The 18,989-nt window shown below is 41.5% G+C and overlaps 1 protein-coding gene across 1 annotated transcript; it reads left to right on the top strand.

Moving 5' to 3' along the window:
• The first annotated feature begins 10,611 nt into the window (after positions 1–10,611).
• LOC308112043 (uncharacterized protein) lies at positions 10,612–18,462 on the top strand. The gene is made up of 2 exons (XM_080467247.1): positions 10,612–10,870; positions 16,282–18,462. Exons 1-2 carry the CDS (start codon positions 10,747–10,749, stop codon positions 17,391–17,393), a joined length of 1,236 nt encoding a protein of 411 aa, XP_080323373.1. The 5' UTR covers positions 10,612–10,746; the 3' UTR covers positions 17,394–18,462.
• The last annotated feature ends 527 nt before the right edge of the window (positions 18,463–18,989 follow it).

Below are 18,989 nucleotides of genomic sequence, written 5' to 3'. Positions count from 1 at the left end.
GAACAACTTTATTAGTGACCTTGATTAAAGAAATTTTGGGAATTTGCCAACTCGATATATGATAAATAATAAAGTAAAAGAAGTATCTTAAAATAATCCACAAATTTTACCCGTCACGTGTTTTCTCGCAACTACTCAAAAGAGACATAGATATAAATTGCTCTTTCTTTAAAGAACCCCCTGAAAATATATTTCATCTGTCTTTGTCTTGCCCCTTTTCTAACAAGTTATGAGAAGATGTTTGCACCTTGATCTCTACTTGTATTGAACCAAACTTCTCCCTTTGCTTTGATCATGTTTGTTTGGTTCATTGACTTTCCCTATGTGAAAATAACTGTTTTATTTCATTAATCTTGTTATAAATTTAGCCAAATGGTATATTCACAAATGTCGATATACTAATCAAAAACCACTTTTCTCTATCGATGTAAATGAGGCCAGGAATATATGAAAACTGTCAGAATTAAACAAACAAAGCAATTAAGACTTTTGTTTTATGTGCTCGTTTTAATGTTTTTGTTTGATGTGATATTCTGAAGTCTCTGTGTTCATTGTCCCCTGGCGGTTGTTATACGGTATTGTTCTCTGTTGTACTGGCCGTTGACAGATAGACGCCTCATGTCCTGCTGGGGAGGGTTCCAGCGTCACCGCCATATTGGACGGGGCATCGAACTTTCCTTTTGCACCACAGTCAAAAGTGCTAACCTCACTTTCATTGACACACACACGCACACCAGCAGTGGACTGTGGTTCGGCACTATGAATTGACCCCCCCCCCCCCCCAAAAAAAAAAAAAAAAAAAAACACAAAGCTTTATTCCAACACAACTAAGTGAAATAACTGTGGTGTGTGTGTGTGTGTGTGTGTGTGTGTGTGTGTGTGTGTGTGTGTGTGTGTGTGTGTGTGTGTGTGCATACGTACGTGTATTAATGATCATATTCGGGGAGTGATGATTATTATAGGCGAACGCAGCAGAAATTAATGAATTGGAGGTGAAGGGTGCCCCATCCAAGATGGCGTCGTTGTGCCACGTCAGCTCCAGTAGGCAGCGCCAGTCTATGAGGCGTCTCCGTAAATTGTGTTTTTGGCACTGTTTGTTTTTGTCAATAAAGACTTACCAAAAAAACGATAACAGACAAAACATTTTTTCATTTGCAAAACATATAAATGGGAAAATTGAATAAGAAGGTCTTTACGCAAGACAAATAAATGTTGAGAATACATGTAGTTATGACATAATGCTTGTATAAGCATTGCATACAATTAAAACAAGGAATCTTAGACAAAAACATTCATGGTATCACCACTTCAAAACACATTGCTCATGTAATTAAAACATTTTTCTCTCTGAAAATAAAATCATGCAGGGCTCTGCGCAATAACGTGACGTCAGACCGGAAACAGGAAAAGGAAGGGCGGAGCGAGCGCGACTGAAGTGAAGCGATAGACCTGAAGCTTAACAATCCATCTTAAAGCGCAAGTATTGATCCATCCTAATACCAACGTTGGTTTTTATACATCGATATTTTAGCTCGAGCCGCCCTCCACTACTGTTTGGAGCTTGTTGGACTCTCTCGGCTGTGTCGTCGTGTCTCACAGACGAAACATTTCATCTCCTGCAGCAACAATGAGTTCAGTTCAGGCTTTGGGAGAGTTTGAACAAACTATCGTCCAGCACGAGGAGGAGGTTGATCGTCAGCATAGCCTGCTGGAAACCATCTGGAACCCTCAAATCAAGCTCCACAGAATAGGTATGGAAAAGTGTGAATGAACACATGAATGTGACTGGTGCAGGATCTCCATTGTTCTGACTGAGTTTGGTTTATCCACCGCACACAGAAGCAGGATTTGTGTCTCTGGAGGGAAACTTGGATTGAGCTCAGGCTTTGACTCTTTCATCTGTTTTTCAGAATAGTTACTAAAAATTTCGATAGATGTTTTTCCCTTTTCATAATATTAGCTCATGAGTCATGACAATAAAAAGCTGTCTCAATGAATTATAAGACATTTTTCCTGTCGTCTTGGTTGAGGTCCTTCATTAACAGTGTGTGTGTGTGTGTGTGTGTGTGTGTGTGTGTGTGTGTGTGTGTGTGTGTGTGTGTGTGTGTGTGTGTGTGTGTGTGTGTGTGTGTGTGTGTGTGTGTGTGTGTGTGTGTGTGTGTGTGTGTGTGTGTGTGTGTGTGTGTGTGTGTGTGTGTGTGTGTGTGTGTGTGTGTGTGTGTGTGTGTGTGTGTGTGTGTGCGTGCGCGCGCGTGCGCGCGCACACACAGAAGAACGTCTGACAAGCGGACCCGGTAAGAGCAGACACCCTGTACTGGGCGGACACGTCACAGTGCACGCACACATATTTAATTGTTAACACACCTTAAATGTGTCGAAGGGACCAAACCAGGGATGTGCATAGGCATCACTGTTTCCGGGTCAGAGGGTTATCAAGGCTGAGCAAGTAAAGGCTCCTGCAGACTCCCCTAAGAACAAGAAGAAAAGTTCAGCAGTGACGTCAGCAAGCAGGAGAGTTCATACTCCGTGAAGAAGCTGTAAAATTTGTGAAGCGGCGTTTTAACGTTTCAACTGCAGCTTATTTCTCTCTTCCAATGTTTTCAGAAATACATTTCTCTGAACTGTTTCAGTAATAAAAGAGAGTTTTTGTCTGAGCCGCCATGTTGATCTGGTTTTAACTACAGGAGCTGCCAGCTTTGAGTGATGCATTCAGGTGCATCACGTAAGCCGCCTTCCGACAAGTTAACGAGCTGCGTAGAGACGTTTTATACTTAACATGATTAAAATATGACTGATAGTCATTACCGAGCTGGAACGTGCATGCGTAGCACACGGCAGTGCTGAAGTTTCGGCGGTACGGCACCGACGTCAGCCCGGACAGTTTGAACGGCCAAACCAATTTTCTTCGGCCAGAAGGAGCTGGACCAAGAAAATGATGTCATTTTTATTCGACTCTAATTGAATCTAATATCATTGTCAATAGAACTCAATCACTAGTATTTAGCCAGTTGGTTGTGACCACTTCCTTCATGTCTCTTTAGAAGGAGTTTGGTTGTTGTCCAGGCTGGAGAGAAGCTGCTGCTCCTGTAGCAGTTAGCACCTCCTGCTAAATGTAGTTGCCTCGAGAAGAAGATGAAGTTGATGATTCAGGAGAGTCTTCCTTTGCAGCCTCCTGGTTGTTCGTTTGTCCAGACCGGAGGATCCGGTCACTCGGGTCTGTGGTGCTTTTCCTGCTTGTTGAGGAAAAAGCACAAAGAGGTTCTGAGAGGCGTTGTTTCTCAGGTCTCGTCCTGGAGAAACCGGTTGGTTTTCCCTGGTTGATGGGAGATCAGACGCTGGGTGCTGGTTTCTGGATCCGGGGGAAGTTCTGACCCCCGTGGTCGGGTCAGAAGAGGAGTTGAGGCCTCTGGGGTTTGCTTCTTCCAGCAACTCACCTCCTCCGTTGAAGAGCAGGAGCAAAGCTTTTTTAGACAATCTCTCCAAAAGGCTTTTGGTGAGGTTGGTGGATTCGATGGTGTCGAATCCTGGGAACCTCAACCAATCGGTGACTGGCTGAGTGCACGGGGGACAGTCGGTCTCCTTTGATCAGAAAGGGGGGGGTGGGGGTTGCATGTATGTGGCTGCAGTGGCAACAAGACCCCCCAGCAATGAGATGCTGAGGGACAAATGAAGATTGTTTTTCATTAGAAATGAACCAACTTTCTGTGGTCTTGTCAGATCCCAACAGATGGGATGACAATAGTTGAGTGCAGGGCATTTGGAGTTCACATCTGAACATCACACCAGCAGCAGCTTTAAATACAATGGCAAATATTCATTTTCAGCATTTTCTGCCGGTGTCAAAATCCCAACACATAATAAGAGTTTATTATGTGTATTTTTTTTTTTTATGTTAATCATTAGTTGTGAGAATATGAGAGAAGATGAGTGAACATACCATTGAGAGAAAGTTCATCCTAAACAGTCATTGTTAATCCTGCAGCTAAAGGTTCACATCAAGCAATAAGAGAACGACTGTAGGATGTTTGAATGGAAGTTTTCAATTTCACTGCTTGAGTCCAGAATTTTTCTAAAGCTAGAACTGTAGAAGTAATGTAACTTTTATTTTGTACTTTTTTGTCCCTCCAGAGCTCCAATTGCACCGTGACTGTAGGGAGGAGCAGCTCTTTAAACCGGAAACAAAGTCCAAAGTCCAAGAAGAACCAGAACCTCCACAGATCAAAGAAGAACCAGAACCTTCACAGATCAAAGAGGAACCAGAACCTTCACAGATCAAAGAGGAACCAGAAGAACTTGAACCTCCACAGATCAAAGAGGAACCAGATGAACCGGAACCTCCACAGATCAAAGAGGAACCAGAACCTCCACAGATTGAGGAGCACCAGGAACTCAGTACCAGCCAGGAAGGACAGCGGCTTATACTGACGTTAACAACTCTCAATGATAAAAAGAAAAGTGGTGAAAGTTCCATCGGACAGGATGGTTTATTGGCGCATAAGAGAACTCACACAGGTGAGAAGCCGTATTGCAAAATATGTGGGAAATGTTTCTGTTCACAGAGTAATTTGCTGCGCCACTTGAGAACTCACACAGGTGAGAAGCCATTTTCTTGTGAAACATGTGGGAAAAGTTTCAGTCGACAGAGTGAGTTGATGTGTCACAACAGAACTCACACAGGTGAGAAGCCATACTCTTGTGAATCATGTGAAAGAAGTTTCAGTCAAAAGTGTGATTTGAGGAGACATAAGACAATTCACACAGGTGAGAAGCCATATTCTTGTGAAACATGTGGGAAAAGTTTCAGTCGAAAGAGTTATTTGAAGAGTCACAATAGAACTCACACAGGTGAGAAGCCATATTCTTGTGAAATATGTGAAAAAAGTTTCAGTCAACAGTTTGATTTGATGAGACACAAGAGAATTCACACAGGTGAGAAGCCGTTTTCTTGTCAATCATGTGGGAAAAGTTTCATTGGCTCGAGTGATTTGACGAAACACAAAAGGACTCACACAGGTGAGAAGCCGTATTCTTGTGAAACGTGTGGGAGAGGTTTCAGTGTCCGTAGTAAATTGCACTGCCACATGGAAACTCACAAGCCGTGGTTCCACCGCGCAGTACGTGCCGGAGCGTGGCGCAACACCTGGGTACAGTACGGCAAAGCGCACCCAGGCCCACCTCTGTCGCGCCGTCCCACCACAGAAACAACAAAATGAGGTCAAGTTCTTCAGCCAGCTCCCTCTGGCCAGAGACATTTTGTTCAGCAGTACAAACCGTCCAGGCTGAAGTCTCTCAGTGCTGCTCTGCTGTGTGCTGCTCATGTACGTTCCAGCATGCTAATGACTGTATCAGTCATATTTTAATATTGTTTAGCATGTAGCCTCACTACTGTGTGAACCCTGAAAAACATTAGCATGTAGCACGTAGCATAGTCAGAGTTACATGATGCCCCTGAACGCATCACTCAGGACTGTCAGTTCCTGCAGTTAAAACCAGACCAACATCACGTCCTGGACACAGTCGTTCTCTTTTATTAATGAAACAGTTCAGAGAAATGTATTTCTGAAAACATTTGAAGTGAGAAATAAACTGCAGTTGAAAAGTTAAAATGTTTTACAGAAGTGTCTGCTGAACAAGCATTTTTTTCAGCAGCTGCCTGACGTCACCGCTGAACTTTGCTTCTTGTTCTTATGGGAGTATGCAGAGGCCTTTAGCAGTCCCCAAAGTGCTTTACACTGTTAATCACATTCACCCATTCATTCACACACCAATGGAGGCGGCTACCATGCAAGGCACTCAGTCCATCCACTGGGAGCAGTTTGGGGTTCAGCGTCTTGCTCAAGGACATGTGGACAGGTGGAGATGGGATTTGAGCTACAACAGATCTGGTTCAGGAAGTCCAGCTTGAGCCCAAAATCACAAGTTATCATCCAGTTTGAAGTCAACATTGCTGATTTAAACTCTGTTGAGACGCTTCAGGAAATCATTTAGTTTCTGGTTTGTCACCAAAATGAGAAGATTTCAATCAGTTTGGTTTCCATTTGTGTTGAACTGCACAGAGGCTGACAAAAGGTCCCTGCTTGATAATGAATCTTAAAGAAGCACTTTTCATTATTATTTCTAACAATGCTGCTTTCTGTATTTTGAAAAATGTGAGGTTAAAAATCTTTTATGAGCAGATGTGAACTTTGAAGAAATGGAATTAAAATGTTGACATGAATCCAATGGCTTTTGTTATTCAGTGTTTTTATTTAACATGAATGTGGTGTCATTTCATTTTTCACTCTTTTTACACTACGGAGGAAAAACTACAGTTTGTTTACCTGCAACATGTGCTGAACTACATATCATGAAAGTAAAACATTTCAGTGGAAACATGCAATGAGTTCCTCGTCTCAAACTATTTATTCTAACAACTGAAGACCGTTCTCCCACTGCCAAAAGAGTAACTCAGTAACTTTTACTCTGAGGACCTTTTATATGAGCTACTTTTTATTTTAACTTGACTTTCTTACTCTTTTTACACGACATAGGTGTCAAGTGCTCCTCACTTTTGTGATTTCTTAGTCTGTAGTTTCCCCCTCTAGAAAGGGTCGCTGGCTTCAGAAGACACTGACTGGAATTCATTCAATGGCCACTTGTTTCTTTTCTTTCTTTGATTTTGAAAGTTGCTCACTGCGTTCTGAGTGAATGCCTCCAAACTTCTTTGATTAGCAGTTCACCTCCACTCGATGTGATCCAGCTGCTGCCTTCGGCCTGGAAGTCACACTCACAACCTGATACACTGAGGCAGAGAGAGGGCACTGCACATCAGCTCAACAGTAGGAACAACATACTTTTTATTTGCATGCAACATATGTGCTGAACTAAATATTATGAAAGTAAGACATTTTAGTGGAAGCACAAACACAAGACTGGCAGCATTGTCAAAAGAAGTAGATGACATCAAAAGAAGCAGAACAAAACTTTCAGAACATTACAATGCCCTGCAATCAGACCTTATGAAAATATGTGACAGTTTAATCACTGTGACAGACAAACTAGATGATCTGGAAGGACAATCATGTGAAACAATCTAGTAATAGATGGGATCACGGAGTCGCCTGGCGAGACCTGGGCCGACTGAGGAAAAACTAAAGAAGGTCCTCCGAGAGAACCTACAGCTGCAGCAGGAGATGGAGGTGGAGAGAGTGCCCCGTACAGGGAAGCCTGTGTCAGGAAGCGAAAGACCCAGGCCGATAGTGGTGAAGTTCCTGGGATATAAAGATGGAGCAACAATCCTGCAGAGAGCCAAGAACCTCAGAGGAACTAAGATCTTCATCAATGAGGACAACACGGACGCTGTAAAACAGAAAATAAAATAACTGTTTCCAAAACTGAGAGCTGCACGAGACTGAGGGAACATTGCTTTTCTTAGGCATGACAAACTGCTCATCCACCCCTGCAGCAGCTCCCCGAAACAGCAGAGTGACTCTTGAGTTAAGGGCAGAGTATAGAAAACTATACATACAGACATGCACTGTTCTTGATGGCTGCAGGAGCAACTAACACACACACTGGACTCAATCATTCCTTTCTCAGTATCACAGAGGACGATGACTTTCAGTCAAAAAAATCTCAATACACTGGACACCATTCACACTATATAGATAATGACATTGACCCAGACAACAGTGCAGAACTCGGTGATCTCATGCATGAAAGCACACGACTCCACCCTTCACAACCATATCCAGAGATACTTCCTGGTGCAGGATTCCAAAGAATAGGACTGGATCCGTGAGCCCTTCAGTGCAACACCACCTGCCGACTTCAGCACATCAGAGGAGGAAGAGTTCATTGATTCACCTCTGATTCAGCAGTGAGGCTGCAGTTTAAGTCAAAGACGCTGCATTTTGGATTGTAGTGGAGAAAAATGACTCACTGCTTGGGAAGAGAGCCCTGGACACACTTCTTCCTTTTGCCACATCCTACCTATGTGACAAAGGTTTTTCTGCTGTCAAGACAAAATACACATGAAAGCTGGACATTGAAAATGAACTAGAGTGACAGTCTCACAACTGCAACCCAGATTTGAGAAGATCTGCAGCAACAAGCAGCCTCACACCATCACTGGAAAGATGTGTGGATTAAAGGTCTCATTTTAGCACAACAAACCTTTTTTTTTTTTCTCTCTCAGGATGTTGTTCATGTTTTTAAACACATTTTATACAGAGAAGCAAAATGTATTTATATCAATGTGGAATATAGTTACACAGTAAAAAGGAGGGGGGGGGGGGGTGTCCTGTTACACTGAACATAATTACACTGTTCAGGTGCTTGAAATTACACTGACGGCAAAGAATAATGTTTCACAGTAAAAAAGTTACACTTAAAATAGTCATGCTGTGAAGGTGGTTGAAAGAGGTTGTAGTTTATTTTATTGCAAAACATTTTCTTGTTCAGACATCGTAGTTTGCAGTGTTTTGGTCTGCAGCTGTGAAATAAGTCCACTGATTTTTCATACGGAGAAACAAAAAGCCTTAAAAAAAAAAAGAAAAACAGTAATAATGAACTCAGATGATAAGGGTGGCCTTAACTTTTTAGACTTTTCCACCTTAAATAATACTTTCAAAATAAACTGGCTAAAACAATTCATCACAAATCATCTTCAATTTGGAATTTCATTCCAAAATTAGTTTTCTTTAAGTTGGGTGGCCTAAATTCTCTTTTATTTTGTAATTATAATGTTGAAAAAGTCCCTTTGAATCTATCCAATTACCGTAACCAGATGCTTCTCTCTTGGTCATTGATCTACAAACATCATTTCTCCCTGCATAAGTACTACATATGGAATATTAAAGACATCTTACATGTAAACAAATCCTTATTTTACCCTGACTGGTTTACTCATAACATACTTCTAGTTCTTCAGCTGTTCAACTCGGATGGATCATCAATAAATGATCAACGCTTTATTTCCAAATATAGTGTTATAATTAATGTAAATGAATTTAATAATGTTATAAAAGCTATACCTGCTGGAGTAATTGTGTTATTTAAAGGTACTGCAGGAATAAAATCCAACACTTTTACCCTTCGATCCAACTAAACTAGAAATTGGTCAAATTTGTTTCTCGTCAACACGTAATAATAATACGCTCATTATTTCAAAAAGATGTTGTCTCAAATCCACATGTGGAATCTTATTGGAACAACTTTATTAGTGACCTTGACTGGAAAAATGTGGTGAATTTGCCAGCTAGATATATGATAAATAATAAAGTAAAGAAGTATCTTAAAATAATCCACAAATTTTACCCGTCACGTGTTTTCTCGCAACTACTCAAAAGAGACATAGATATAAATTGCTCTTTCTTTAAAGAACCCCCTGAAAATATATTTCATCTGTCTTTGTCTTGCCCCTTTTCTAACAAGTTATGAGAAGATGTTTGCACCTTGATCTCTACTTGTATTGAACCAAACTTCTCCCTTTGCTTTGATCATGTTTGTTTGGTTCATTGACTTTCCCTATGTGAAAATAACTGTTTTATTTCATTAATCTTGTTATAAATTTAGCCAAATGGTATATTCACAAATGTCGATATACTAATCAAAAACCACTTTTCTCTATCGATGTAAATGAGGCCAGCAATATATGAAAACTGTCAGAATTAAACAAACAAAGCAATTAAGACTTTTGTTTTATGTGCTCGTTTTAATGTTTTTGTTTGATGTGATATTCTGAAGTCTCTGTGTTCATTGTCCCCTGGCGGTTGTTATACGGTATTGTTCTCTGTTGTACTGGCCGTTGACAGATAGACGCCTCATGTCCTGCTGGGGAGGGTTCCAGCGTTGGACGGGGCATCGAACTTTCCGGTTGCACCAGAGTCAAAAGTGCTAACTTCATTTTCATTGAAACACCCCCACCCCCAAAAAAAAACACCAAAACAAAACAAAACAAAACAACAAAGCTTTATTCCAACACAACTGAGTGATATAACTGTGGTGTGTGTGTGTGTGTGTGTGTGTGTGTGTGTGTGTGTGTGTGTGCATACGCACGTGTATTAATGATCATACTCGGGGAGTGATGATTATTACAGGCGAACTCAGTAGAAATTAATGAATTGGAGGTGAAGGGTGCCCCATCCAAGATGGCGTCGTTGTGCCACGTCAGCTCCAGTAGGCAGCGCCAGTCTATGAGGCGTCTCCGTAAATTGTGTTTTTGGCACTGTTTGTTTTTGTCAATAAAGACTTACCAAAAAAAAATGATAACAGACAAAACATTTTTTTATTTGCAAAACATATAAATGGGAAAATTGAAGGAGAAAGTCTTTACGCAAGACAAATAAATGTTGAGAATACATGTAGTTATGACATAATGCTTGTATAAGCATTGCATACAATTAAAACAAGGAATCTTAGACAAAAACATTCATGGTATCACCACTTCAAAACACATTGCTCATGTAATTAAAACATTTTTCTCTCTGAAAATAAAATCATGCAGGGCTCTGCGCAATAACGTGACGTCAGACCGGAAACAGGAAAAGGAAGGGCGGAGCGAGCGCGACTGAAGTGAAGCGATAGACCTGAAGCTTAACAATCCATCTTAACGCGCAAGTATTGATCCATCCTAATACCAACGTTGGTTTTTATACATCGATATTTTAGCTCGAGCCGCCCTCCACTACTGTTTGGAGCTTGTTGGACTCTCTCGGCTGTGTCGTCGTGTCTCACAGAGGAAACATTTCATCTCCTGCAGCAACAATGAGTTCAGTTCAGGCTTTGGGAGAGTTTGAACAAACTATCGTCCAGCACGAGGAGGAGGTTGATCGTCAGCACAGATTGTTGGAAACCATCCGGAAACCTCAAATCAAGCTCCACAGAATAGGTATGGAAAAGTGTGAATGAACACATGAATGTGACTGGTACAGGATCTCCATTGTTCTGACTGTGTTTGGTTTATCCACCGCACACAGAAGCAGGATTTGTGTCTCTGGAGGGAAACTTGGATTGAACTCAGACTTTGACTTTTTCATCTGTTTTTCAGAATAGTTACTAAAAATTTCGATAGATGTTTTTGCCTTTTCATAATATTAGCTCATGAGTCATGACAATAAAAAGCTGTCTCAATGAATTATAAGATATTTTTCCTGTCGTCTTGGTTGAGGTCATGATCACACATTGTGTGTGTGTGTGTGTGTGTGTGTGTGTGTGTGTGTGTGTGTGTGTGTGTGTGTGTGTGTGTGTGTGTGTGTGTGTGTGTGTGTGTGTGTGTGTGTGTGTGTGTGTGTGTGTGTGTGTGTGTGTGTGTGTGTGTGTGTGTGTACACTGTAGAACATCTGACAAGCCGACCCGGTAAGAGCAGACACCATGTACTGGGTGGACACGTCACAGTGGACGCACACATTTTTAACTGTTAACACACCTTAAATGTGTCGAAGGGACCGAAACAGGGACGTGCATAGGCTTGCTGTGTCACCTGTGATCTCTCCGCATGGTGATGTTGAGGTTTGTCACTTTGGGGGCGGGAGTTGCATAGACGGCCTCATAATCTCCCCTCCTTTCTGATTGGCCACTTTAAACGTCACTGTTTCCGGGTCAGAGGGCTATCAAGGCTGAGCAAGTAAAGGCTCCTGCAGACTCCCCTCAGAACAAGAAGATAAGTTCAGCAGTGACGTCAGCAAGCAGGAGAGTTCATACTCCATGAAGAAGCTGTCAAACTCGTGAAGCAACGTTTTAACGTTTCAACTGCAGCTTATTTCTCTCTTCCAATGTTTTCAGAAATACATTTCTCTGAACTGTTTCAGTAATAAAAGAGAGTTTTTGTCTGAGCCGCCATGTTGATCTGGTTTTAACTACAGGAGCTGACAGCTATGAGTGATGCGTTCAGGTGCATCACGTAAGCTGCCTTCCGACATGTTAACGAGCTGCGTAGAGACGTTACATACTAAACATTATTAAAATATGACTGATAGTCATTAGCGAGTTGGAACGTGCATGCGTAGCACACGGCAGTGCTGAAGTTTCGGCGGTACGGCACCGACTTTGGCCCGGATGGTTTGAACGGCCAAACCAATTTTCTTCGGCCAGAAGGAGCTGGACCAAGAAAATGATGTCATTTTGTTCGGCAAGACCCCGGAGTGCTGAACTTTCTTCTTGTTCTTATGGAGGATGAATCGGCCTTTAGTCTTACATAGTTTTCGCTCAGATTTCATTAGATTTTATAATTGTTTCCCCATAACATCTGTGTCAGTTGGCATTCATATAAGATATGTATAAATGTACCTCTGTTGTTTTCACATCTCCAACACGTATCTGATTCCCCCAGTTTGAGTTGAGCCATCTTACAGCGAGTCCAATAGCTTCTATGAATAATCTTGTAGGTTCTCAGTCTAGTCTGGGCCTCCCGTGATGTCTTACACCAGGACCTGCAACTTCCTTCCACTTGTCTTCAGTTATCTCGCCTCCAAGATCGCCTTCTCATGCTCTTCCCCTCACCAGCTGACTGCCCAGAAAAAGCCCCTGTATTGCTGTGCACGATATTGGGAGTTTCTTTAGTAAGGATAGAATCCAGCTTCTTAGTTGTAGATATTTCCGAAAGTCTTGTTTGGCCATCACCTCCTCAAAAGACATACCATTATTAAGCTCAAAAACATCCTCAATATATATTATCCCCGCCTCGACCCATGTCTTCCAGTAAAGAGTTTTTTTTACCCACTTTCAATAACTTGTTCTGCCACAGAAAAAACTTCTTAGTGAAGGAGGATTTTTCTTTTACAATCTGGTGTGATGTTCTCCAAGTTCCCCTCGCAAACTCCAACAGCGGATTCCTAAATGGGATTTCAGCCCCAGTTTGTGAAATAAAAGTGTGAACTGGTAGGAGATTAGTGAGTTCCTTTCAATTAAAACCCATCCTGGAGCTTTATCCTCTGTAATATTTATTTTGGATTGCTGATTGAGAGAGAAGGTATAGTGGGACCAGTCCACCCTTGGCAGACTCAGACCTCCATCTTCTTTAGCGGCACATCATTTAGTTCTGTTAAAAAAAGGTATTTTGCCATAGAAACGTGTCTATTGTCTTATTGAACCTCTTCAGTAGTGAAGGAGGGAAACTAAAATGTATTAAGTATGTTCTATAATTAATTTGCGGCACAGTTATCATATTTAGTCCCTGAAATGCCAAAGTCCCCGACCAGCTTAGCACTCCCTTCCCCCCGATCAGCCTCATTTGTATGTGTTATCCTATATTGAATACAAAAGATCAATGCAAACAGAGATGCTGATGATGGAGCATTTTACAACTATTCCCTTAAATATAACTTAACATAAACATCAGTAGTAAAAGTACAGGAAGCCTCCACTGTGAAGCTCATTTATCCTACTCGAAATAGTTCCTCTTGTAAGTTTCAAAATTAGAAAAGGAGCCTGTCTTAATTCTTTCAACCTTATATAAAGCAAATTCTAACTTAAGTTCCTTATCTGTTGCCATGGCACATTTGTAAATAAAACATGTGTATCATTATGTTACTCAGAGATACTAAATTAAAGGCTTGCTGCATCTGCGCGCCCCCCCCCCCCCCCCCCCCCCCCCCAAAAAAAAAAAGAAAAGAAACAAGTAGATATACATACACACACATATACGTATATAGATAATACACACACTTGTTTTTAGTGATCCTACATTATTGCCAAATAAAGGGACTGAGACTTGGAGTGGACATCATCTGTGTCATGACGAAACAAACAACATTCTCAAACTACTGTATATCAAGACTACGTTTTCCACATCCCACAATGGACGTGCAAAAACTGATAATGACTGGACAATATATAGCCGCTCAAAAAAGGTCTTCTTTTGTATACCACACAAGCTCATCTGCATGTGAATTACATGTAAATTCTACAGATGTGTAGGGATTTCTTACCTCATAATAATCACTAGGTACAATTTATGTAGTGCAGTCCACCCACGGGGTACCATTTATTTTGTGTTTTGGTAGTTTGGCTGTCAATAATGATTAATAATTGTCAAAGATAGTTATTAATTATGTTATTGAAAATTTAATCTGATCTGTATCAGACTCCTCGGGAGCACCACCTGTGTAACAGGTTATGATAGCCAATTCAGTTATATCGGTCTCATAGGATATAGTAAACAGTTAACTTGGAATTTGAATTAATAGTTAAATTAATTACAATTCCCACAATTCACAGTAAAGCTTGAAGGATTTTGAAGTTCTTGACACAGAAGAGGTCGACATTTCATTCACCTTTGTGCTCATTAATAAGACAGCAATTATGATTCCAAAAATTATTTATTTACAATAAAAACACAGATTCTAACTACCTATATACAGCTGTGTGTGTGTGTAGAGAGGGGTGATAGAACTACAAAACAAGATGGTGGATCACAATAAACTACATTCCAAATGGAGGTTACCAGACAGCAGGAAGTCTGTCCTCAGTCTCCACCAGGTGCTGGAGAACAATAGAACATAGAAGCTGGTCTTTAGCGTTGCTTCCTGTGTGTCTCTGTTAAAGGAACATTTCTAGAATGAGTTGATGTGAAGGTGATTTGTCTTGTAAAACGTCTGGAGTCGTCAGACGGTGTTCAGTTACTGTGTGATGTTGTCTTTGATGTGAAATGTGTAGGATTGTGAGTTAACTAGTTAGTAAAGCAAAGATTAGCATGCAGACCCTGTGTGTGTGTGTGGCACAGCTAACGTTGGTTTACAGGTTGAAAACTGCTCCTGATATCATCAATAGAACTCAATCACTGTAATAGAATCAACATCTTCATCAAAGTTAAACAGTTCTATTCATAGCATCAGGTTTAACTAATCTCAGGTATTTGCCCAGTTGGTTGTGACCACTTCCTTCATGTCTCTTTAGAAGGAGTTTGGTTGTTGTCCAGGCTGGAGAGAAGCTGCTGCTCCTGTAGCAGTTAGCACCTCCTGCTAACTGTAGTTGCCTCGAGAAGAAGATGAAGTTGATGATTCAGGAGAGTCTTCCTTTGCAGCCTCCTGGTTGTTCGTTTGTCCAGACCGGAGGATCCGGTCACTCGGGTCTGTGGTGCTTTTCCTGCTTGTTGAGGAAAAAGCACAAAGAGGTTCTGTGAGGTGTTGTTTCTCAGGTCTCGTCCTGGAGAAACCGGTTGGTTTTCCCTGGTTGATGGGAGATCAGATGCTGGGTGCTGGTTTCTGGATCCGGGGGAAGTTCTGACCCTCGTGGTCGGTCAGAAGAGGAGTTGAGGCCTCTGGGGTTTGCTGCTTCCAGCAACTCACCTCCTCCGTTGAAGAGCAGGAGCAAAGCTTTTTTAGACAATCTCTCCAAAAGGCTTTTGGTGAGGTTGGTGGATTCGATGGTGTCGAATCCTGGGAACCTCAACCAATCGGTGACTGGCTGAGTGCACGGGGGACAGTCGGTCTCCTTTGATCAGAAAGGGGGGGGTGGGGGTTGCATGTATGTGGCTGCAGTGGCAACAAGACCCCCCAGCAATGAGATGCTGAGGGACAAATGAAGATTGTTTCAAATTCAAAATTCAAATTCAAAATACTTTATTTATCCCCAAGGGGCAATTGGGCAACTACAACTGAGCAGGACAATGACAGACAATAGAATAAAATCGAATAAAAATAAATGAATAAATAAATATAGTGAAAAAAGAGTAATAATTATAGACTATATGGTATATACATAATATCAAGTAAAGTGACTGAAGTGGGTGAAATGGGGTGTGGACAGTGTAAGATGAGTATAAATGAGTATAAATAGTATAAATAGTCGAGGAAAAGGGAATGTGATGTTATGTTAGCAGCTGGAGTTTAAGAGCAGAATGGCTTTGGGGACAAAGGAAGCTCTCCTCCTCTCAGTCCTGCAGGCAATGCAGCGGAGGCGCCGCCCGGAGGGAAGCCATTGAAATGCGGGGTGGAGAATGTGGGAGGGATCATTAATGATTTTGGTTTTTCATTAGAAATGAACCAACTTTCTGTGGTCTTGTCAGATCCCAACAGATGGGATGACAATAGTTGAGTTTAATAAGAGTTTATTATGTGTAGTTTTTTTTTTTTATGTTAATCATTATATGAGAGAAGATGAGTGAACATACCATTGAGAGAAAGTTCATCCTAAACAGTCATTGCTAATCCTGTAGCTAAAGGTTCACATCAAGCAATAAGAGAACGACTGTAGGATGTTTGGATGGAAGTTTTCAATTTCACTGCTTGAGTCCAGGATTTTTCTAAAGCTAGAACTGTAGAATTAATGTAACTTTTATTTTGTATTTTTTTGTCCCTCCAGAGCTCCAATTGCACCGTGACTGTAGGGAGGAGCAGCTCTTTAAACCGGAAATAAAGTCCAAAGTCCAAGAAGGACCAGAACCTCCACAGATCAAAGAGGAACCAGAACCTCCACAGATCAAAGAGGAACCAGAACCTCGACGGATCAAAGAGGAACCAGAAGAACTGGAACCTCCACAGATCAAAGAGGAACCAGATGAACCGGAACCTCCACAGATCAAAGAGGAAACAGAACCTCCACAGATCAAAGAGGAACCAGAACCTCCACAGATTGAGGAGCACCAGGAACTCAGTACCAGCCAGGAGGGAGAGCGGCTTATACTGACATTAACAACTCTCAATGATAAAAAGAAAAGTGGTGAAAGTTCCACCAGACAGGATGGTTTATTGGCGCATAAGAGAACTCACACAGGTGAGAAGCCGTATTGCGAAATATGTGGGAAATGTTTCTGTTCACCGAGTAATTTGCTGCGCCACTTGAGAACTCACACAGGTGAGAAGCCATTTTCTTGTGAAACATGTGGAAAAAGTTTCAGTCGACAGAGTGATTTGATGTGTCACAACAGAACTCACACAGGTGAGAAGCCATACTCTTGTGAATCATGTGAAAAAAGTTTCAGTCACAAGTGTGATTTGATGAGACACAAGACAATTCACACAGGTGAGAAGCCATATTCTTGTGAAACATGTGGGAAAAGTTTTAGTCGAAAGAGTTATTTGAAGAGTCACAATAGAACTCACACAGGTGAGAAGCCATATTCTTGTGAAATATGTGAAAAAAGTTTCAGTCAACAGTTTGAATTGATTAGACACAAGAGAATTCACACAGGTGAGAAGCCGTTTTCTTGTCAATCATGTGGGAAAAGTTTCATTGGCTCGAGTGATTTGACGAAACACAAGAAGACTCACACAGGTGAGAAGCCGTATTCTTGTGAAACATGTGGGAGAGGTTTCCGTGTCCGTAGTAAATTGCAGTGCCACATGGAAACTCACAAGCCGTGGTTCCACCGCGCAGTACGTGCCGGAGCGTGGCGTAACACCTGGGTACAGTACGGCAAAGCGCACCCAGGCCCACCTCTGTCGCGCCGTCCCACCACAGAAACAACAAAATGAGGTCAAGTTCTTCAGCCAGCTCCCTCTGGCCAGAGACATTTTGTTCAGCAGTACAAACCGTCCAGGTTGAAGTCTCTCAGTGCTGCTCTGCTGTGTGCTGATCATGTAAGTTCCAGTATGCTAATGACTGTATCAGTCATATTTTAATAATGTTTAGCATGTAGCCTCGCTACTGTGTGAACCCCGATAATCATTAGCATGTAGCACGTAGCATAGTCAGAGTTACGTGATGCACCTGAACGCATCACTCAGGACTGTCAATTCCTGCAGTTAAAACCAGACCAACATCACATCCTGGACACAATCGTTCTCTTTTATTACTGAAACAGTTCAGAGAAATGTATTTCTGAAAACATTTGAAGTGAGAAATAAACTGCAGTTGAAAAGTTAAAATGTTTTACAGAAGTGTCTGCTGTGAAGGGGTGTGGCCTGAAAGTTCCACAGTTTCTTCTCGAAGTATGAACTCTCCTGCTGAACAAGCTTTTTTTTCAGCAGCTGGCTGACGTCACCGCTGAACTTTTCATCTTGTTCTTATGGGAGTATGCAGAGGCCTTTAGCAGTCCCCAAAGTGCTTTACACTGTTAATCACATTCACCCATTCATTCACACACCAATGGAGGCGGCTACCATCCAAGGCACTCAGTCCATCCACTGGGAGCAGTTTGGGGTTCAGTGTCTGGCTCAAGGACACTTGGACATGTGCACAGGTGGAAATGGGAATTGAGCTACAACAGATCTGGTTCAGGAAGTCCAGCTTGAGCCCAAAATCACAAGTTATCATCCAGTTTGAAGTCAACATTGCTGATTTAAACTCTGTTGAGACGCTTCAGGAAATCATTTAGTTTCTGGTTTGTCACCAAAATGAGAAGATTTCAATCAGTTTGGTTTCCATTTGTGTTGAACTGCACAGAGGCTGACAAAAGGTCCCTGCTTGATAATGAATCTTAAAGAAGCACATTTCATTATTATTTCTAACAATGCTGCTTTTTGTGTTTTGAAAAATGTGATGTTAAAAATCTTGTATGAGCAGATGTGAACTTTGAAGAAATGGAAGTAAAATGTTGAATCCAATGGCTTTTGTTATTCAGTGTTTTTATTTAACATGAATGTGGTGTCATTTCATTTTTCACTCTTTTTACACTACGGAGGAAAAACTACTGTTTGTTTACCTGCAACATGTGCTGAACTACATATCATGAAAGTAAAACTTTTCAGTGGAAACATGCAATGATTTCCTCGTCTCAAACTATTTATTCTAACAACTGAAGACCGTTCTCCGACTGCCAAAAGAGTAACTCAGTAACTTTTACTCTGAGGACCTTTTATATGAGCTACTTTTTATTTTAACTTGACTTTCTTACTCTTTTTACACGACATAGGTGTCAAGTGCTCCTCACCTTTGTGATTTCTTAGTCTGCAGTTTCCCCCACTAGAAAGGGTCGCTGGCTCCAGAAGACACTGACTGGAATTCATTCAATGACCACTTGTTTCTTTTCTTTCTTTGATTTTGAAAGTTGCTCAGTTGCCTCCAAACTTCTTTGATTAGCAGTTCACCTCCACTCGATGTGATCCAGCTGCTGCCTTCAGCCTGGAAGT

The sequence above is a fragment of the Lipophrys pholis genome, assembly GCF_963383615.2.
Source record: "Lipophrys pholis genome assembly, chromosome: 1".
NCBI classification, from domain to species: domain Eukaryota; kingdom Metazoa; phylum Chordata; class Actinopteri; order Blenniiformes; family Blenniidae; genus Lipophrys; species Lipophrys pholis.
The sequence above is the reverse complement of the archived record's forward strand: the minus strand, read 5'-3'. Positions and strand labels throughout refer to the sequence as shown.

What these genes read in the sequence shown, in the direction of transcription:
- LOC308112043 (XM_080467247.1), top strand. Translation starts at nt 10,747, where the DNA reads ATGAGTTCAGTTCAGGCTTTGGGAGAGTTTGAACAAACTATCGTCCAG. An exon ending in AATCAAGCTCCACAGAATAG is followed by an intron (nt 10,871 to 16,281) that starts GTATGGAAAAGT and finishes TTGTCCCTCCAG; the next exon opens with AGCTCCAATTGCACCGTGAC.